At 44.6% G+C, this 19,811-nt stretch overlaps 1 protein-coding gene across 8 annotated transcripts in view; it reads left to right on the plus strand.

Moving 5' to 3' along the window:
- Nucleotides 1-422: 422 nt before the first annotated feature.
- Nucleotides 423-19,811, plus strand: part of ERCC6 (ERCC excision repair 6, chromatin remodeling factor) — a 72,468-nt gene continuing 53,079 nt past the window's right edge. Inside the window, exons 1-6 of one of the 8 annotated variants that reach the window (XM_070229753.1) lie at nucleotides 654-749; nucleotides 5,187-5,622; nucleotides 7,507-7,627; nucleotides 9,168-9,347; nucleotides 9,569-9,680; nucleotides 14,281-14,998. In XM_070229753.1, coding sequence (XP_070085854.1) covers nucleotides 14,307-14,998 — 692 coding nt within the window. In that variant the 5' untranslated portion in view covers nucleotides 654-749; nucleotides 5,187-5,622; nucleotides 7,507-7,627; ... (1 more) ...; nucleotides 9,569-9,680; nucleotides 14,281-14,306. Of the gene's footprint in view, nucleotides 1,049-5,186; nucleotides 5,623-7,506; nucleotides 7,628-9,167; nucleotides 9,348-9,568; nucleotides 9,681-14,280; nucleotides 14,999-19,811 lie in introns of all 8 variants that reach the window. The other 7 variants (XM_070229744.1, XM_070229764.1, XM_023648114.2 and 4 more) reach the window with 7 other exon arrangements.

Here is a 19,811-nt window from a genome sequence, read left to right on the forward strand (position 1 = left end):
CCAAGTACGCTTCCCAACCCCCTTTTCCTATTTGACTTCAGGCTTCAAAACGAAGAAGGCCCTTCCCTACCCAGGCCCCAAAGATCCTTCCAGCATTCACCACCACTCCCAGAGGAGTGGGACAATCCACTCTCTGCCAGCACTGGAATCCCTGTTTGTGAGGCGGAGAGAGTATAGAGAGAAAAACAGCCCTCTCCCTATTTTTACGGGCTCACAGCCGTGCCAGATGACCAGGAGAGGACAGAATGCCGACTGTACGCGGCTGAAAAGCGCAGCGCTCAGGCCAGCTCCCTTCCCGAAGCTTACTTTCTCTTCGGGGGTTCCCGGTTAATCGGAAGCATTCACATTCGCAAGGCCTCCTCGCATACCTCTCTCTCTCTTTCCGGAAACATGCCTTTTAATTCTTATAACCGCCTTCCTAGACAGGTATTTTTCACCAGGAGTAAAGCGCCGGCCTCAAGACACACAGCAGGCCCGCAGCCGAGACAACTCGCAAAGCCGGATCGCAGGCAGAAAGGCGGGGCTGCATCCCTCGCTCATACCACGTGGCCTCGCCCGCCGCTCCCGAGCAACTCGGCAGCCGGCGCATGCGCCTTAGGCCCCACCCGCGCGAGCCCGTCACGTCACTGTAGGGGGCGGCGCTTACGACGGGCAGAAGACGCATGCGCCGCGGTCGGTCCCAGTCGGGTTCCAAGGCGGCTGGCGGCGGCGGCGTCTACGTTTCCGTACCGGCGGCTGCGCGGCCCTGGGTGAGTGTGCGGGCGGCCGGGTTGGACGTCGGCGGGGCTGTCTGGGCCCTGTTCGGGCGCCCCAGGCGGCAGCGGCTTCTGGCTGTCATGGGGGCGCCCTCCGCGCGGGCGGCCGGGACCGGCCCTCGGCCGGGCGCGCGCCTTCGGGCCGGCCCACCTGCGGCCGGAAGTGACGGCGCGGCGCCAGCTCACCTGGGCGGGCGCGGGGCCCGGCGTCTGCTTCTCGGCTGTGTCAGCATCAGCCCGGCCCTGTTTGATCTCCATTCCAGTACTGGAGTTATTTGCAAGAGAGAATCGAGGTAAAAACAAGTCAGGCGTTTGGGTATGGATGTAGGCGAGTAGGAGGAGGAGCAGGCGGATTTAGCTGTAACAGTGTTTCCCACGTAGCATCCGTCTTCACCGCTGTCACCCTGTTCCAGGCTGCAGTCAGTGTTCGCCTGGACGTCTCTCTCCCGTCATCTCCTGGTTACACTGTTCCTCCAGTCCGTTATCCATAGAGTAGCCCAGGTGGTCTTTTACAAACACGAGTTGGGATCACCCTGTTTCAAACTCTTCGGAGTCGCTCCATGGTACTTGGAGTAGGATCCAGGCTCATGCTTTCCCCGGGCGCATGTCACCTAGCCCTTGCCTACCCGTCCGTCTTCGCTTATCCCTGCCCCTCCTCCCCAGCTATGCGCGGATACAACCAGACCTCCGGACCAAGGTCTGATTTCGCCCTCGCCCCAGTGCTCAAAGGGGAGGCCACTGAGGATATTGTTTTCTCGGATGATTAAGCCTTGCAGAGTGGTGGAAGATACTCTCTAAGTTTTACGCAATGAATGGAGTCCTTGTCAGTTCTTTAACTCAGTTATTCGTGTAAAATAGAGTAAAAAATTCTCACTGTGCTCCAGCCTTCTTCCATTTTTCCAAATGCACCAGCTCTGACCAGCCATAGAAATTACATATGTCGTTTCTTTGCGAAATGTTCTCTTTACCTTTGGCCTGATAACTCCTGTTCATCCTTCAGATACTGGCTCCAATATCGCTTTACCAGAGAGGCCTCTCTGACCTCACAGCTACCTCCACAATGTCAGTTAGGTTCCTCTGTTGTTTTGTCCTAAAGAATCCTGTACTTTCCTCTTATAGCAGCTACCGTGATTACATGTGTGTGTAAATATAACAGATAAATACATATTCATATATGTAAATTCGTGTGTGTGTGTAAATGTGTGTCTTTCCCAAGAGACTCGAAGCTCTGTGGGGACGGAAACTAGTTAACCTAGTACATTGTCTCGTGTGATTCTCAAATATTTGTTAAATGGATGATTTATTTCACTTCTGAAGCTCTTTCCCTTCTGATGAGAACTTCCTGTTTTTCAGCTGTCACTCCTAGGAGACTTGCCCTTGGTCCACAGTCAGTCTCCCAGTGGTTCCATGACTTCTGTCTGTCTCCCCCTGCCCCCTTATGGCTTGTTTCTTTTTAATTCACCCAGCTTGGACCCCACAGTGAGTTACTTGAACTACTCTCCTCCTCAGCCCATGCCCTTCTGTCCTTCTGCTACTCCTGCTCTGAAATCCCCCACTGATGACATTTCCCCTGGGATTGCTGGTTACTTAGGGAGGAAATTGTACAGCCTTGGGGGTTGTTGGCCATCCGTGGTTTTTGGGGGCCAACCTCAGATGGGCCTTCCACACGTATCACCAACATTTGTTCCCCCTCGGCTTTTCTCTGGTACAGGACATTTATTCCAGATTCTTATTCTTGTCCAGCTCCTATCCCAGCTTTATCCCCTGACTCAGGAAATGCCCACACTTCCTACCTTATAGGATGTTTTTTCTATGCTCCACCTCAGCTCCTCTCCTCTGCAGCTACAAATTTAGGTACAACAGGAGTCATCCTTCTGCCGGAGTCAGAGAAAGATGTGTTGTGCTTTCTGTTTACTTCTGTACTTGGTCTTTCCCTGCTGCTGTCTTGTACAGCTCTCTGTGTAGGTTGTCTCCCTACTCCCCCTCCAGCTATTACATTCTATAGTTTTTCTTGACCTAATTTTCCTCTCCCAACCCCTTATTACCTTATCATTCCAGCTGTCTCCCTTCCGTAGCCAAGCTCCTTAAGTGGGCAGGCTACCCACGTGTGACCTGTTTTTTCATCTACTCACGTCTGAACCTCTTACAGTCTGGTTTCGTCCCCACTCAAACTTATTTTGCTAAGGTAACTAGTGACCTGCTAATTTCCAAATCCACTGGACCCTTTCTGGTTTCTTTATGTGAACTTCTTGTCTTATTTTCCACTTTTAACTATTCCCTCTTCCTCTTTTTCTATTGCTAGGAGTTTTCTCCAGACATCGTTATTTTAACCTTGTCTTTGTATTACAGTATTATTACTTAATATTTTTGATGAATTAATGTCTTTTTTTTTTCAACTGGAAAAGAAATCCTTGGATACATACAAATAAGAGCAATGAAAATAGGATTGTTCAGTTCCAGCTAGTGTGAACGCTCTGAGCTGGAATCCTGCCCTCTCTGTTGAAAATGGAGACTAGCTGATGATAGAGCACCAAACTGATCCTTTCTCCTGAAAGTGATCAGAAGGCCCAGAAAAGGAGGAACTTTCTTACTCCATTGTTCACTTTTAACCTTTTCAATGTTAGCCTCTTCTTACCCTCTTAAAGGGTCCATGGTACCTGTCATAGCCCTGGGACCCCTGGGGCTGTTTGCTCCACTCTTCTGATGCATCCACATGTCTTCCAGACCTTTCTCCTGAGCCCAGATTTGCGTTTCTGACTGCTGCGGGACCTTACTGGCAGCTCATAGGCTCTCCACCAGCCCCTTCCCTGCTTCCCGTCTGCTTCCTTTCTGAGATTCTCACTGTCATGAGTGAATTCACCAGTGACTCATTGTCCAGGCCCGACTTCAGACTCCTCTCTGAAGTGTACTTCCTTTCAGGGTATATTGAGCACCTCCCGTGTATCAGACCCTGGGCCGGGTTTTCACATCTTAGCTGTACATGTTTCTTGAGCTCCAGACACAGTGCGTTGTCCCTTCCTCTATGTCCACGTGGCCTCTTGCCTCCCCAACAGACTTGCCCCACTGTGTTATTGATGCGCATCTCCTCCCTATAGAGTGAGCTACTCAGGGCAGGATGACACTAAGATCCTGGCATCTTTGTGTCCCAGGGCTTGACTGCTGGGATTGTTGATTTGATAAAGAATGAGTAGGGCTTATTGGGGGCCCTTGTGGTCATTTCATAGAAATAAAGTTTCAGTGCTGAAAGAAATCTTAGTTTATTCACAGATAAATAAAAAGCAAGGCTGTCTCTTGGTTATTGTGTTGCTTTTAAATGTATTTCTTGGATAGAGTTATATAGGCAACATAGTGAATACATTTTCATTCAAGGAGTTCCTGAGTACCTGGAGTAAAATGTAAAAGTTCCCCTTTATTTCTCCCTGTTCCTTCTGCTTCCTCCTCCCAGTTGTTGCAGGTTGAGCGTGCATCTCCAGTCGCTTGGAATGCGTTCCAGACACACGGCTGAGGATACACAGTTTTTTCAGCATAAATTCGTTCATACTATGTGACCTCACTTTAGAAGATTTTTCTGTCAATACCACTGAAAATACTTAATGCCTCCGTTAAATATTAACAACATGCTACACTAAACATCCTTGTACATGTCTGTTTCTCTGGAATGAATACTTAGTTATGTGCTTTTTAAATATTGATAGATATTGCTAAATCACCTTCCTGGAGAGGTTTACTAGTTTATGTTCCTACCAGCATTGTGTGAGGGTGGATCTTCCTTATCAATACTGGATATTATCAGGCTTTACGTTTTTGCCAACCTGATGGGGGAGAAATTATATTGCGCATTGAAATGGAGTTATTTTTGAGAATGTTTTAATCTTTCTCAGATTCTGATTTTAGTGGTGCTGTTCTCTCTTGTTCAGAGTTTCTGTTTGTTGGAGTAAATGTTCAGCCTAAAAGTTTCTAGTGTCAGATTTGTACAGAAGCTCTCTCCTTACATCAGTAAATCTGTACATTACCGTGGATCGTGTTGCTGTAATGTAAACCACTTGTGCCATAGTGCAGTGAAGATGCTGACTTGGAGACCGGCATGCAGTCACATGGCTTCAGCTGATTTGGAGGAGGCTGGGCGTCCCTCAGGGTGTTATTGCCAGCTTTCTTAGCTGGCAGCCCAAGTTGTCCTCTGTTAATGATACTGCAATTTTTCTTCTTTTTGTTTGGTGAGTTTTTCTTATCTATTATCAGAACTGGAGAGGATTATATAATTTGAGCCCTTTTAAGAAAACTTATACTTGAAAACTTGAATTTCTGTAATTGGAGGATGATCAGTTGATTTTTTGAGAAATCAGTCTGCTTTAACTATAAAACGTTTAAGAAGCTATATAAATATCAATTCTATGTTACCAAAAGGCTTACTGAAATTTTTTTTTCTTTTAGATAGTCTGTAGAGGATGCCAAATGAGAGAATCCCCCACTCAAATCAGCCTCAGGAGCAAGAGTGTGTACAGAGTCAGTGTGTCAGTAGTAATGAAGACATGGCAATCAAGCAAGAACGTGATGGCAGTGTGGAGGGGGAGGGGAGCCTCCCCTCTTGTTCCTCTGCTAATGGACCATCCGCTTCCGCCGAGGGGTGTCCGTCAGAAGTTCCGAGGAGAGGGCCGGCCCTGCTGCACATTGACAGGCATCAGATCCAGGCGGTGGAGCCGAGTGCGCAGGCCCTTGAACTGCAGGGCTTGGGTGTAGATGTCTATGACCAGGACGTGCTGGAGCAAGGTGTGCTGCAGCAGGTGGACAGCGCCATCCACGAGGCCAGCTGCGCGGCCCAGCTCGCTGATGCGGAGAAGGAGTACCGGTCCGTCCTGGATGACCTCACGTGAGTGTAGACCCTCTCTCTGATTGCAGAGTTTGTTTGCATATGACGGAGAGATTCAGATAACAGCTGCAGTATTCCAGCAACTTAGGAGATTTATAGCACCTCTTATTTGGAGAATGGAGTCAGTAAGCGCAGTCCGCGACCTTGTGTTCAAACTCCAGCCCTTTTCCCAGGGGCAGCATTGTCCACAGTAGTTAGGGTCTCAGTCTAGCTCACAACAGCCTGTTTATGCTGATGTCCTGGAGGGAAGTACTGTTCTCAGTGCCCCAGAGCTCACAAGCATGTGCACAAAGTGGTTCTCAGGAGAAGTGTACCCAAAGTTCTGATGTGTCCTGTTCAACGTGCAAGGAACACATCCGCCCTCTCACATTTTCCTCTGTGCTATAGTGTTTTTTCCAGTTTCTTGACTGAGTGTCAGTCTTTTGGTAAGTTTTCAGATTTGCATTTCTAGAAATAATCAGAAACAGCTCCCTGCTTTTCCTTTCTTCTGCCTTCCTTTTGACTTTATAAGGAAAGATGACGTCCTGTGGAGACTTTATTTGTGTTTTAGGAGAGAGCCAAACGTGGGCTCTGTTGAACGTTACACAGTGGTGGGAAGCGGGAGTGGAGGACTGAGCTCACTCCCCATTGCCAGTCTGCCCTCCCTTGGCCAGGGTTCTAGGCAGGGGGCAAGCAAGAAAGAGAAGGGAAGGACCGGGTGGGAGGATGGTGCAGTCCCAGATGGGGGCGGCTGGGGGAGGGGAGAGGAGGAAGGAACATGGACTGTTGGCTCCCCCGTGGGGAGGCCATGGTACAGGTGGCTGTGGCACTTAAAGGATGTGTTTTGTGCTAGCAGTTTCCTGGTGTTGTTCTCTTGGCCTCTTGAGTAGCAAGAGTTCTCAAATAGCTATAGTCTGACCTTCAAGTGTGAGGACCTCGATTCCTTATAATGAACACCTTTTACGTTTGACCTTGGAAGTGTGTCCACTGCTTACAGAGGTCACAGAGCAGAGTGCTGCAGAGTCACAAGGCAGGCTAACACTAGACGGATGGTGACATCTGGTCCTTAGACTGCCAGTAATAACATTGATTGATAACATGTTTTATCCTTGCATTGATAGTGTTTTATCCTGAAATACACAAAGGATACAAATAGCAAATTACACACGTGTCAAGATTGAATTTGTGTTTTGAAAGTTGGGAGTTAGAATTCAGTGGTGTCTGTTTTAGGAGCAATGTATTATAAATTGATTTTTTTTCTTTGCACTACAAAGTGTAATGCTACAGCAAATAAGCCTTCCAGTCATGCAAAAGAAAAATATTGTCACAGATGTCTAACTTATATAAGAAAATGTTTAAGCATTTTCAGTTCTTTTCCAAACTTTGGGAGACTTCCCTAATGGGCTTTAAAAACCCATGTATGGGTTGTTGATAATGGGGGAAGCTATGCATGTTTGGGACAGGGGATATATAGGACATCTCTGTGCCTTCCTCTCAGTTTTGTTATGAACCTAAAACTCTCAGAAAATAAAGTCTTTAAAAAAAACCACACAACCGTATATGCGTTTTTTCATATAAAAGGACAACTTATTGCACATTGTTTTAGCAGTCTCTTAAATAAAGTAGACACTTAAAATGCTTATGGAATGAATGAATCAGCTTACAAATGGGAATGTGCTGATTTAAATAAGGCAGATAACAGAAAAACACTAGTAGACATCTGAAACTTGTGACAATCCTTCAGGTTCTCTTTGTGGCCAACAAGAATATGCATGCTGGTTTAGTTGCTTTTATCCTTTAGTTAATAAGAAGTAAAAAGGACATGTATTTAGCATTTCTGTCTTTATATTGAACTATAAAACATGTTACCAGAGTGGAAAATAGACGTTCTATCTTATTTTTCAGGTCATGTACGACATCCCTAAGGCAAATCAATAAAATTATTGAACAGCTTAGCCCTCAAGCAGCCGCCAACAGAGACATCAACAGGAAACTAGACTCTGTAAAACGACAGAAGTATAACAAGGTGATTCTGAATAACGCATTAAATATTGCATTTTTGAAAAAGTCATCCTTTAGGCTCATTTAGTATTTAGGAAGTATTCTGAAAAGTACTTAAAAGATGTAAGGCAAATATTTATAATAGAAAATTTTGTGCTCCTTTTGTATGTTTAATTTTTCAGCTGTTTCCCTTTAACATCCTGTGTTAAAGAGTATTTTTAAAAATACACACACACACACACACACACACACACACGTATTTGATAAGAAGTGCCCCCTTAGGCTTTGCCTGCCTCCTCCCTCATGTCTGCTTTGATGGTCTGCCTTGCTTCACCATTTTCTTTGACCACCCTAGCCTCCTCTTGGGCATGCCGGCCTCTCACTCAGGCTCCTTGTCTTGTGTGAACATGCGTTTTTTCTGCTGAGCTCCTGTTTGCACTGGTTGTGCACGCTCTGTTTCCTGTTGGTGCAGCCATCACCCCTCACACACTTATGCTCACTGTTCCGAGAGGCTGGCCTTGGCTGTGCCAGTCATCACCTAGCCACGCTGACCGGGTCTGTGCTCGGGGGTAGAACTTAAGGGTGGGGGAATATCTATTACTTAAGACATTGTTTTTATGAGGTTTGAGACACTTGTTAGAATTTATGTGTGCTTTGTGAAAATATATTGCCGTAGATAGGCGTGCCTGACTAGTTTTGATGGTTTTATTCTGCCATCCCGAATGACTGACAGATGTCATCATGCTTGCGGTTGGTTCAGTGCAGTGAGTAGAGTCCTTGCATCTCTGATTCAGCTCTGCTGAGGGGGGGTGTGTGGAGACTCCGTTCCTCCTTTTGCTTTCCACTTACCAGTCCATCATCTTCACCACCTGGTCTTCTCTCACCTCACCTCCAGAGTAGCCGCCCAAAGGTCCGAGCTAGCAGTGGCCTAAGGCAGCCAGAGTCTCCCCAAAACAGGGAGGGGGGCATCTTGCCTTTTGTGGGAGCGTGTGGATCAACGTGCAGAGACCTTCTCTGACCCTGGGCTTCTCGTGGGCTGGGGTTTGAAGGAGCGCAGAGGACCAAACTTTAGGCCACTTTACGTACTAGTCTTAACTCGATTGTACATCCTCTTTTTCCTTAGTAGCTCTTTCATGATTAGAGATAGACTGTTCAGAGAGAAAGGCTGTTTTAAATGAGACTTTGCTGAGAGAAGGAAAGACTCCAAGAGGAAAATGAATTGCAGATCATCACAACTTGGCATTTGCATTCAGGATTTCCCCTCGCCCTGCGCTTATTTGGCAGTTAAACATTCTTGACCTTGGGAAGAACCAGGTCCCACAGGCCGGGTTAATTGGGGAAGATAGGAATGGCCCCAGATCTGAGCTCTGATGATATAGAGGGAGGCAAGACAAGGAGGCGTCTGGGTGAGTGGGGTAAAAGAGTGTCAGAATAAATTTTCCTTTTAAAATGTTGTGGTTGGGTAGAATACTATAAAGGACAATATGGTAGGTTGTCCAAGGGGGCTGACACTTTCAACTGTCTGAACGTTTGAACAAATGTGTTTGTGTTTCTTATCCATGCAGCCTGTTGACCTCATAGCCCCCGGCTGCTGAGGTCAGAAACACACAGAAGTTTAGTGATTGCTCCAGTGAGTAAGGGGGCAGCCGAGTAGACATTTCTACCTCCAGAGTCAGCGGAGAGTCAGAACACGTGAACCCCAGTGCTCGGCGTACAGAAAGCTGTGCCGCTGCTCTGGAGTGCAGGTGGGGACAGGGATGCGCGCCTGGTGGCAATACTTTGAGGGCTGTTTCCTGCTAGAAAAGTGGCAGTTTCTCAAATAAGATTCTTGATAGTAATAGTAATGTGTGGAATTTATTTTTATTTTGCTCCTGATTAAAGTTTTTCAATTTTATAATGCTGTCTTTTGTATCTAACAATAAATTACTTCATTGCCATTTTGTGTGTTGAACATTTACCATTTAAGGAACAACAGCTAAAGAAGATCACAGCAAAACAGAAGCGGCTCCAGGCCATCCTTGGAGGAGCGGAGGTGAACATTGAACTCGATCATGCTGGTCTGGAGGAGGAGGCTGCAGGTGAGGATGCTGGGAACAATGCCACTGTGTTTTTGAACTGATCCTAGGCCTGACGTCAGGAGGGTGTCTCTTCTGTCCCAGCCTGGGTTTTGAGAAAAATACATTTCTTTGCCTTAGTGTCAAAACAGATTTAGGAAAATTTTATTCTCTACAGTGTACCTGCAGAACCAAGTCTTTTTAAGTCACGGGGTAAAATTTTTAGAGAATGGAAGTAAAGGTTTAACTCAGTCTACTGGAGGCTGCTGGTGCACATTTAGTATTATGTTTAATAAATTAGAAATCTTAACATTCTTGTATAGTTAATTTCATGAAGGCAGCTAACATCTTGATTGAACTACATTTTGTGAGCCCAGCATCATTAATGAACATTGTTAAAACTGCTTTCGCATACCTTTTTGGGACATAGTGGGCAGACTTTCCAAGCATCAGTTCTGTTGTTTAAGAAAAGACATCTTCATTCAGGTTATACCGTGGCTGTGATTTTGTTTATGTCACTACCTTGGATGGATGTCTTTTGGAAAACCTTTTGGGAAAATGCATAAGCTTTGAAATGCAGTGTCTTTTAGTCAGTGTTTGTGTATGCATGTTTAGAAATTGGTAGCCATTCAGTCATTTATTACTTGAAATATAGATTAAGGCTTCTTAGCATTAAAGCTATTGAAGCAAATATTTTCTACTAGCTTCAGAAGTTTATTTAATAAGACAGAATTATGAAGAATTAATTGAGATGATAGAAAAAATATTAGATATGCTTTTAAAGTTCAGTCTCAGAATCCATTGCGCCTACGACCAGTGCTTTCTGCACCTGAGGTACCATATTTCTCACAGGTAACAGACCTTTGTTCCTGCCTGTCTGCCTAAAACGTGCTGCTGGCTTTCACCTCCTGTTGCTTCTTTGGTAAAACTTTGCCCGGGATTCAAAGTTACTTCCACAAATCCACAGCCCCTTGTCACCTGTGCTCCACTTGGCCTGTCTGGAGCAGCTGATGCTTCTGTGCCTTCTGGGGTCCCTGTCTCTCTCCTGGTTTTCCTTTCAGTCCTCTCACCATTTCTGATTAGTTATTTTTGGCCAGCTTTTCTGGCTTTATCTTAAATGTTGCTGATTCTCAGCATAATAAGATAATAAGAGGATGAGCCCACTTCTTGTTGTACTGCCTCTCCCTGGATAATCGCAGTCACTCCCCATGGTGCTTGTGGCCACCTGAGTTCTAGTATTTTACAAATCTGTAGACCCATGGCCTTGCCCTTTTTCTGAGCTCCTGGTGCCTGTTATATCTCTCCATCAGACGCCAGCCAACACTTGAGACTCCTGGTCTCTCTCATTGCGCTCCCTCCTCCGCCCTTTCTTGTCCCTGGTGCCCTCTGCCCTGTTGGGGGGCAGTAGCACAGAGTGTCAAGGAGCACAGGCTTTGGGCGCTCCAGCTCTGCGTTACCCAGGTGTGGATGTTGGCTGCGTTCCTTAACCTTGCTAAGTCTGTCTTGAACCCACGAGATAGAGATAGTATAGTAGGCCTTCATTTCCCCTGTTCTCCACATAGTGAGCCATTTCATAAGTTGTTATCAGGATTATCTTATAAAGAATCCTTTTCTGGAAGTGGTGGGTCAACTTTGCAGCAGTTGGCTTTGCTCCTCTGATCTGGGATGAGACCAGATGTTCACTATCACTTTTTATATTCAACATTGGACTGCACAGTCTAGTAATGAAAAAAAATAAAAACCATAAGGATTGGGGTTGGCCCTGTGGTGTAATGGTTAAATTCACATGCTCCATTTTGGCAGCTTGGGGTTCATGGTTTTGGATCCTGGGTGTAGACCTACGTGCCGCTCATCAAGCCATGCTGCGGAGGCGTACCACATACAAAATAGAGGAAGATTGGCATAGATGTTAGCTCAGGGCCAATCTTCCTCACGCCCCACAGAAAAGTAGTAGTATAAAGATTAAAGAGAAGAGATAACCATCATCATTCACAGAATACATGATTGTTTACGTAGAAAATCCAAAAGAATGGACAGTCTGTTGGAATTAATATATGAATTTAGCAATATCATTGAATATAAGGTCAATACACAAAAATCAGTCATATTTCTATAGCCCAGCAAAAACAAAAAATAAAATTTAATAAAAATGCCAATTATAATCGAAATTAAATACCTCGAAATAAGTCTTGGCAAAAAAAATCTGGTTTTCTGCAGTGCTTTTTACTTTAAAACTATAAAATGTAGTTAAAAAGTTAGAGGTCTTAAATGGGAAGATACACCATGGTCATGAGTCGGAAGATATGATATTGTAATGATGTCAGTTCTATCCATCTATAGTTTCAATGCAACCCCAGTATAAATTTTAGGGGGTTTTTTTGAGGAAGAGAATGTGGGTGGGAAGTGTAGGATGAGGGTGGAGGACGTTAACAAACTGATTCTGAAAGTTATATAAAAATGCATTGGGCCAAGAGTAACCAAGGCAGTCTTGAAGAAGAACAAAATATCAACACTTGTTATCAAGTTAAGTAATTAAGACAGTGTGGTATTGGTGCAAGGAAAGACAATTAGACCAATGGGACAGAATAGAAGGTCCAGCAAACAGACCCTCCGTATATGGTCACTTGATTTATGACAGATGTGGCCCTGCAATGCTGTGCATAAGAATCATCTTTTCAATAAGTGTGCTAAGTTAATCCACATGAAGATAAGATGAATCCTGTCCCATTACACCATGTACAAAAATAAATTCCAAATGAATTGTAGATCTAAATGTGAGTGGTAAAACAAAGCTTTTAGAATATAACATTGAAAAACATTTTCATGATCTTGGAGCAAAGACTTAAGACAAAAATGCTCACTGTAAAGGAAAAGATTTGCAAATGAACTATATTACAACTAAGAACTTCTGTTCATCAAAGGATAGCAGTAAGAGAGTGAACAGGCAAGCTGCAGAGTGGGAGGAGATGTTTGCAGTACATGTGTCAATCAAAGGACTTGAATCTGGAAGCTGTAAAGAACTCCTAGAAATTTTTCCTTTTTAAGGCAAACCACCTATGAGAAAAATGGGTAAAAGACTTGAACATTTTCTTTAAAAGAGGCCATCCAAAAGATCCATAAATCTATGGAAAGGTACCCTAGTTCCTTAGTCATCAGGGAATACAAATCAGAACCACAAAGTGGTACTGCTTCACACCTACCAGAATAGCCAAAATGGAATGGCAGGGGTGTGGACCAACTGAAGCTCTCGAACACTGGGTGGAACTTCAAATTGATAGGACCACTTTGGAAAAGTGTTTGGCACTGTCTATTAAAGCTTAACATACCCAAAGAATTATATACATCTATTACCAAAGAATGTATGCCAGAATTTCATAGCCTTATTCCTAGTAGCCAAAACCTGGGAACTACACAAACGTCCATTAACAGTGGGATGGAAAAATTGTATGTAGTTTCATAACAGAACACTAACAGCAATGACAGTCAACACACTGCAACTATAATCAACAAAAAGTGTGAATCTCATGAGCGTGACGTTGAGCAAAAGAAGCCAGACACGACCTTTCCGTTCACCGAAAGTTCAAAGCCGGGTACAGCTTGTCTATAGTAGTGTTAATAATCAGGTCAGTCATCATCTTGGGGTGCAGTAGAGGCCAGGAGGCACCATGAAGAGCACATCTAGGGGTGCTAGTAATTCTGTTTCTTGATCTGGATGCTGGTGTATGGGGATTTTTTTCCTGAAAATTCATTGAACTGTACACTTAGGATTTGTGTACTTTCTAATGTGTGTTTTTCTTCACCATAAGTTTAATGAAAAACTCTCTGTGGCGTTATTGGCCTACAAGAAACATATTTTAGCATATTGATTCTTTCCTGTTAAGCTTTCCTTCTTTTGGCATTTTGGCTTTTGGTAAAGTAATTTTGCCAGAGATTAATTTCAGCTAATGAAAGGGATGATTTCTGGGTGACTTTGTACCATTATGGCATAACTTCCCATTTTAGTCATCTCTTCAGGCAGTTAACTTCACCCATCTAACACAGTGTGTCCATTAGACCTTTTGGCAGTGATGGAAGTGCTGTCTGTGTTCTCCGTTATGGGAGCCATTAGCCTCGTGTGTCTCTTAAGCACTTGAAATATAGCAGGTGCAACCAAGGAACTGAATTTTCAGTTTAAATTTAAATAACTATGTGGTGACTGTCGTATTGGGGGTGGAGAGCTAACGTTTTTACCAATTAGGTGCCTGCTGACTTTTTAAGTGTCTATTTCTAGTTTTCTCCTGTCTCTTGAATTTCAGTCCATCAGAATGCTGGTGTGAGCAATGACACCGGAAGCTTGGGAGATTGCTTCCTGATGGACTACCTTTAATTAATAAGGAAACTCAGCTAAATGTATCTCTCTGTATGTTACGTATGAATACCTCTGTCTTGGATGCACAGAGAGTATATTTATAATGCAGTATTTTGGAAGAAGTTCTTTTGGGCGGGAGTACGCTTTAGCACATCAATGATTTTTTTTTAATATGAGTTATTTGTAGGTGCCTAGTGTTGATTGAATAAGTGAATACATCTGTTGTCCTCCTGGACAGTTTCACGCAAGTGCCCAATGCCTGTCATCCTCTTTCAGAACCGGGGCCGTCCTCTCTCGGCAGCATGCTCATGCCTGTCCAGGAGGCTGCTTGGGAGGAGCTGATCCGCACTGGCCAGATGACACCTTTTGGTACCCAGATCCCTCAGAAACAGGAGAAGAAGCCTAGAAAACTGATGCTCAATGAAGCATCGGGCTTCGAAAAGTATTTGGCAGATCAAGCGAAACTGTCTTTTGAAAGGAAGAAGCAAGCTTGTAATAAAAGAGCAGCTAGGAAAGCTCCGGCTCCCGTCACTTCTGAGCTGATCCCAACGCTCAGTGAAAACAAACCAGACGAGAGAAGCAGAGTTCTCTCGAAAGCAGATAAGCGCTTGAAGAAGCGCATCGGGAAACTCCAGAAGAGGGCTCTTCAGTTCCAGGGGAAGGTGGGGTTGCTAAAGAGAAGGAAGCCCTGGGAGTCTGATGTGAGGCCAAAGGCAGAGGGGGACTCCGAGAGTGAAGAGTCTGAGTACTTGCCCACGGAGGAGGAGCAGGACGAGGCGGCCGGGGCCGACCTGTCTGGAGAGGGCACCGACTGTGAACTGAGGCCTGTGCTCAAGCGCCCGAAATGGCCGAAGAAGGTCACAGTGCAAGAGATTGACGATGACTTTTTTCCAAGTTCGGGGGAAGAAGCTGAAGCTACAGGAGGAGGAGGAGGTCGGAAAGTAGTGAAATGCCGAGACGACGGAGATGAAGATTATTATAAGCAGCGGTTAAGGTCAGTCTGCACAGATTGTAAACTGGTTGTCCTGCTTGCTTTATCTTAGGCGGCAGGTTTATTAATAAGTAAGAGTTCTAGATCCTGCTGAATATGTTAGACCCCTGTTTGTCCTTAGCCCGCTACAGCCAGCTCCTCAGTGGAGCTGACTCAGATGCTGCTTCCAGGTCTTCATTCAGATTTGGGGGCCAGTCTCAGAAGAAAGCTCAGGGGAAGGGCTGGGCAGGAGGCACGCAGAGGACTGGAGCGTGAGCTGTGTGCCTTTCCCTGAGGGTGGCTGCCCTGCAGCCAGGCTCAGGGAGGAGAAGGCAGGCTTGTGTGGTGTCTGCTGGGGGGCTGGTTTTTGCTTTTGAAGCAGGAAAGTAATTTTACAGGTCTTCCTTTCCAAAAAAGCTGAAATTTAAGCTTTAGCATGGGAAAGAATAAGCTTGCTTTCTTAAATCCCTCCTTCCTTGTCTTGAAACAGTAGTTATCTACAGAATTATAAACCACTGTGGTACCAGAAATGTGCTTTGTATGCACAGCATACTCTTCTTGTGCACTGTCCTTTTTTACACTCGAGGCTCACTTTGGCTCTTGTTTCTGTGACTCTGTCAGTATGTGATGCAGGTAAGATAAAAGGGAAGGTTTGGGGCCAGACCCGTGAAGTAGTGGTTAAGTTCAGTGTGCTCCACTTCGGCAGCCCAGGTTCATGGATTCAGGTCCCAGGTGTGGACCTACACCACTCGTCAGCCATGCTGTGGTGGTGACCCTCATACAAAATAGAGGAAGAATGTCACAGATGTTAGCTCAGGGCCAGTTTTCCTCAAGCAAAAAAAGAGGAAGGTTGGCAATAGATGTTAGCTCAGGGCGAATCTTCCTCAGCAAAAAATAAATAAAAGGGAAAGTGACCATGTTTTGAACTCAGTATTGCAAATTGTCACACATTTTTTTGTGAGCCAAGAGAAACAGTTTGTCCGCTGCAGGTTTCTCCACCATGTCCCTCGGAGCATGACATGGCACTACCATGTCTTGAGTGTCGTACATTAGCTTACTAAGAGCGCTAAGAGACTGAGAGGGATAGAGGAATTTGTTTAACAGATTACTTTTTTAGTATTTGCTCCCAGGATGGCTTTTTCCCCAATCCTTAACAATTTTTTCTTATTGCTCACTGGAGGGAGACCTAGTTGATTGTATTTCCTCTAGCTTTCCACTGGCCTTTGTGAATGAAGATTGATCTGATAGTTTTGCTTCTGTTATTTAGAACTGCTAATGACCCACATCCATTCCTTAATCTTTTAAAAATAGATGCAGCATACTCTTTTTACAAAAAATTTGGGGACCCGTGACCTAAATCCAGCTCTTCAGAGCTGTTACACTCACATTGTAGTAGTACCTTGTGTAGTAATACATGGATGAGGATTGGCTTAAATGTGTCCTTTCTCATTGCAACTTTGAAGTTATTTTGTACATTTAGTATCTGTAAAGTTGTTTGAGGGCTATTTCTCAACGCTTGCACAGCGAGCAGTGTTGGGCTTTTTCTTAACTACTGTAGAGAATTAATAAAAGTGTTAATCTCAACATATTGATTACAGATGGAGCAATACATTCTCCCCATTAAATTGGATCAATATTAAATATATTTTAAATATATCAGTATTTTGATCAAGAGCATTTTATTTTGATTGAATTTTAAATATGGGTTTTTTAAATTCATGGCAATAAGTTTTTCTTAATGTCAAGATTGTAAAACTGTTATTTCCAAAGCCATATCATAAGCTGTTGTTTTTTTGCTAAAGTTACAGTGAAATCTCAAATGAATTTCAGAAATATCAATAACTCTAATTGCCGCCAAAATACTATAGCTCTTAAAATTTTATAGCTACAGTTATTAAGGCTGTTAAACTGCGTACATCCACATTGCAGTGTTTGTACTGCATCTCCTTTGGTACTCTTTGGATTGGGGGATGTTAAAAGAAAAGAAAATGCTCAGGATTGAGGAGCATATTAAGAACATTTGAGAACTTGCAGTCACTCTTTATGTTTTATTACTTCTTGCTGATATTTGTAGACAGATTGAAATTGTAACGACATTCCCTTGAATGAAGAAAAAGACCTTTAGGATTTCTTATATTAGCCATGGCTTGATGACAGATCAGAATAAAGCTCCATATAGTTCACAACATAGAAACTGAGTTTTTCTGGTTTGAATTTAATGGTTAGAATTTAGGAATATATACCAGGCTAGGCACATTTTATTAAACTTAAATGTGTGTTGGTTATAGCCCTATTAATTATGATGCTCTTTTAAACTCTCGGAAGTAAAAGTGGGTGACTCTTGGCTGTCTCATCCCGTTTATTCTTTCAACTTAGAGTTATGGTCTTTCCTTAGCTCTCAGTTAGTCCTGACGGGGTATCTGTTATTAGCTGATGCTCAGTGGAAATTTCCTCTCAAGCCTTTACTATAGCTTAATCTCTTCTGGAACTGGATAATAACACACATGATCCTACTTTCTCTGATTTAGCCTAAGACCTCAGATCAGCCTTTCAGGTTTTAACCTGCTCATGTATTTTGCCTTCCCCACCTTCTTGCCCTGCTTCCTTGTCTGTACTCCGTTTCATTTGGAGGCTGTCTCCTCAGTGGTGGTCCCTGATGCTCACACTTCTGACAATGTACTAGGATGGATGAGCCACTTCTTAGAAATGAATACTCTGTCGTTTCTTATTCATGTCAGTGGTAATCAGATCTTATAAAACACCCATTATTTTTTCATTTTCATTTTGTGGTACTAAAGTTTCCATTAGTATATGGCTTTCAGTTGTGAGGTTTAGCTCTTTCTTAAAATATATTGCTGCTTTAGAAAGCCTAGGGTGTGGGAGCTCCAGGAGCGAAATAAAGACTTAATAGAAGTCACACACATTCGGTGTTTGAGTGATGTGTGTCCCTGACTTACATGTCACTTATCTTGTCCAGTCTGTACAGCGAGGACAGCCCAGAATGGCCAGGAAGACCAAACATTTCATATGTGCTCCTTTCCCCTCCGCAGATCAAAGATCAGCCGTCCTTGTTCCTCGATCTTGTTGATTCATTTTCCACTCGAGATGAGAGGTCAGCTCCCATTGCATCTTCTTTGCCCTCACTGCATGAATGCATGTCTGCATTCTAGGACTGGCTTCTAGGGTTTCTGGCAAAGAATTTGCAGTCTTTTAGCGGGGGTCATGGGCACAAGTAGGACCTAACCAGTGTGAGGGGACTAATGAATTCAGAGTGAGGCGTTCTGGGTAGACTGTGGAGGAGGTCCATCGGAGCACGGGGCCCTGTCTGTTGGCGAGTTCAGATATGTTGATATGGACTTTAGGATGCAGCTAAAAACTTGCCACCTTGCCCCACAACTGCAGGTGCGTCATTGAAAAGGAAAAGTTGCTTTGCTTTGGAGGCTCATGTTTCCTCAGGGGTCTCTTGGATTTCCTTGGAGACTGGTGTGGTGTCCGTGGTATGCAGAGAGGCCCAGTTGCTGAGCTGTCCACGTTAGGACGGGGAGGGCATGTAGCCCCTGCCTCGCCGGCCAGCTCCCATCTTGGACAGTGGCAGTCTGTGCAGGGGGAGGCTGGGGCCCTGTTTGGGTTCCCTGGGAAAGAGTGCCACAGTCCATTAGTGATGTCTCCCTGGGGTTGCGGACCATGGAGGGGAAGCAGCAGCATGCATGCCAGCCGTTTGCCAACCTTGAGATATAACACAGACAAAAAAATGTCACCAACTCTTGCCTCTTCTGCCAGCAGTGGTCAGTGCTGCTTGGGTGAGGCTTGGGTATAGGTCAGGTGGCATCCCAAGTGAGAGACTGCCCTTCTGAAGAAGTCTTGTCTCCTTCTGGCCTGCCTAGAGTTAGCTTTTATAATTGGACTTACACCCATACCTTAAAGCTCTTGTTTCTATTTCCATTTGGCAGCCATTATTGTTGAAGTTGCTAACCTAACAGCCTCTGTTTCCTTGGCAACAAGCATAGCCTAAAGCCAAGGTTCCCAGCCCTGGGGCGGATTCTTCCCCTAGGAGCCCAGCTATTGGAGGTGCTGAGTCAGCATGTCTAGCATGGGGCTACTGGACAGTGATTTTAAAACTTTTCCAGGTGATTCTGATGCGCTGTCAACTTTGGGAACTACTTGATGTGTATAAGTCGATTTTATGTAGTCTTTTCTGAGCCTGTAGCTTTTGGCACATTCGGTTTGTATATCTCTAAAATCTACGTACCCTGCACGATTGTGTTTATGTAGGAGAGGGCCTAGAGAGGAACTTTGGGGTCGGTTCACTCAGCTAAATGCTGTAGGTAACAGATCATTTGGTTCTTATCAGGGCATGTGCCTCAGAATTGCCTGGGAAGCATCCTCAGGGCTCGGCCTGGAGCAGCTGAGGCCGCAGGGCAGGGTGGGAGGTGCTGGGCCGTGCCCTTGCACTTGCACTACATTTCATTCCAGTCTTTGATCCTATGCATACATATCTTCCAATTGTTATAATTATGATAGGCTGTACAGCGCTTTATCGTGGCCCTTTCAAGTTGATCGACTTGCTCATGGTCTCACTGTTAAGAGAGAGAGCTGGGGGTTGAAGCCAGGACAGGGTTGTGGAAATGCCAGTTTCCATCCATCTGTGGAATTGGGTGGAATGTGCAGTATCTAGATGTGACCACAAGGTGGTGCCAAGAATCAGCGCATGGTGTCTCCACCTCCCTGGACTGGAAACCAAACCAAAAACCGAAGGCAGGCATCTGGGAGTTGGTTGAGGATTTGGGGAGATTGCTAGGGAGTCTGGAAGACCTGACAAGGATGGTGTGAATTGGGG

This window comes from Equus caballus, chromosome 1 (genome assembly GCF_041296265.1).
Source record: "Equus caballus isolate H_3958 breed thoroughbred chromosome 1, TB-T2T, whole genome shotgun sequence".
Lineage (NCBI taxonomy): Eukaryota > Metazoa > Chordata > Mammalia > Perissodactyla > Equidae > Equus > Equus caballus.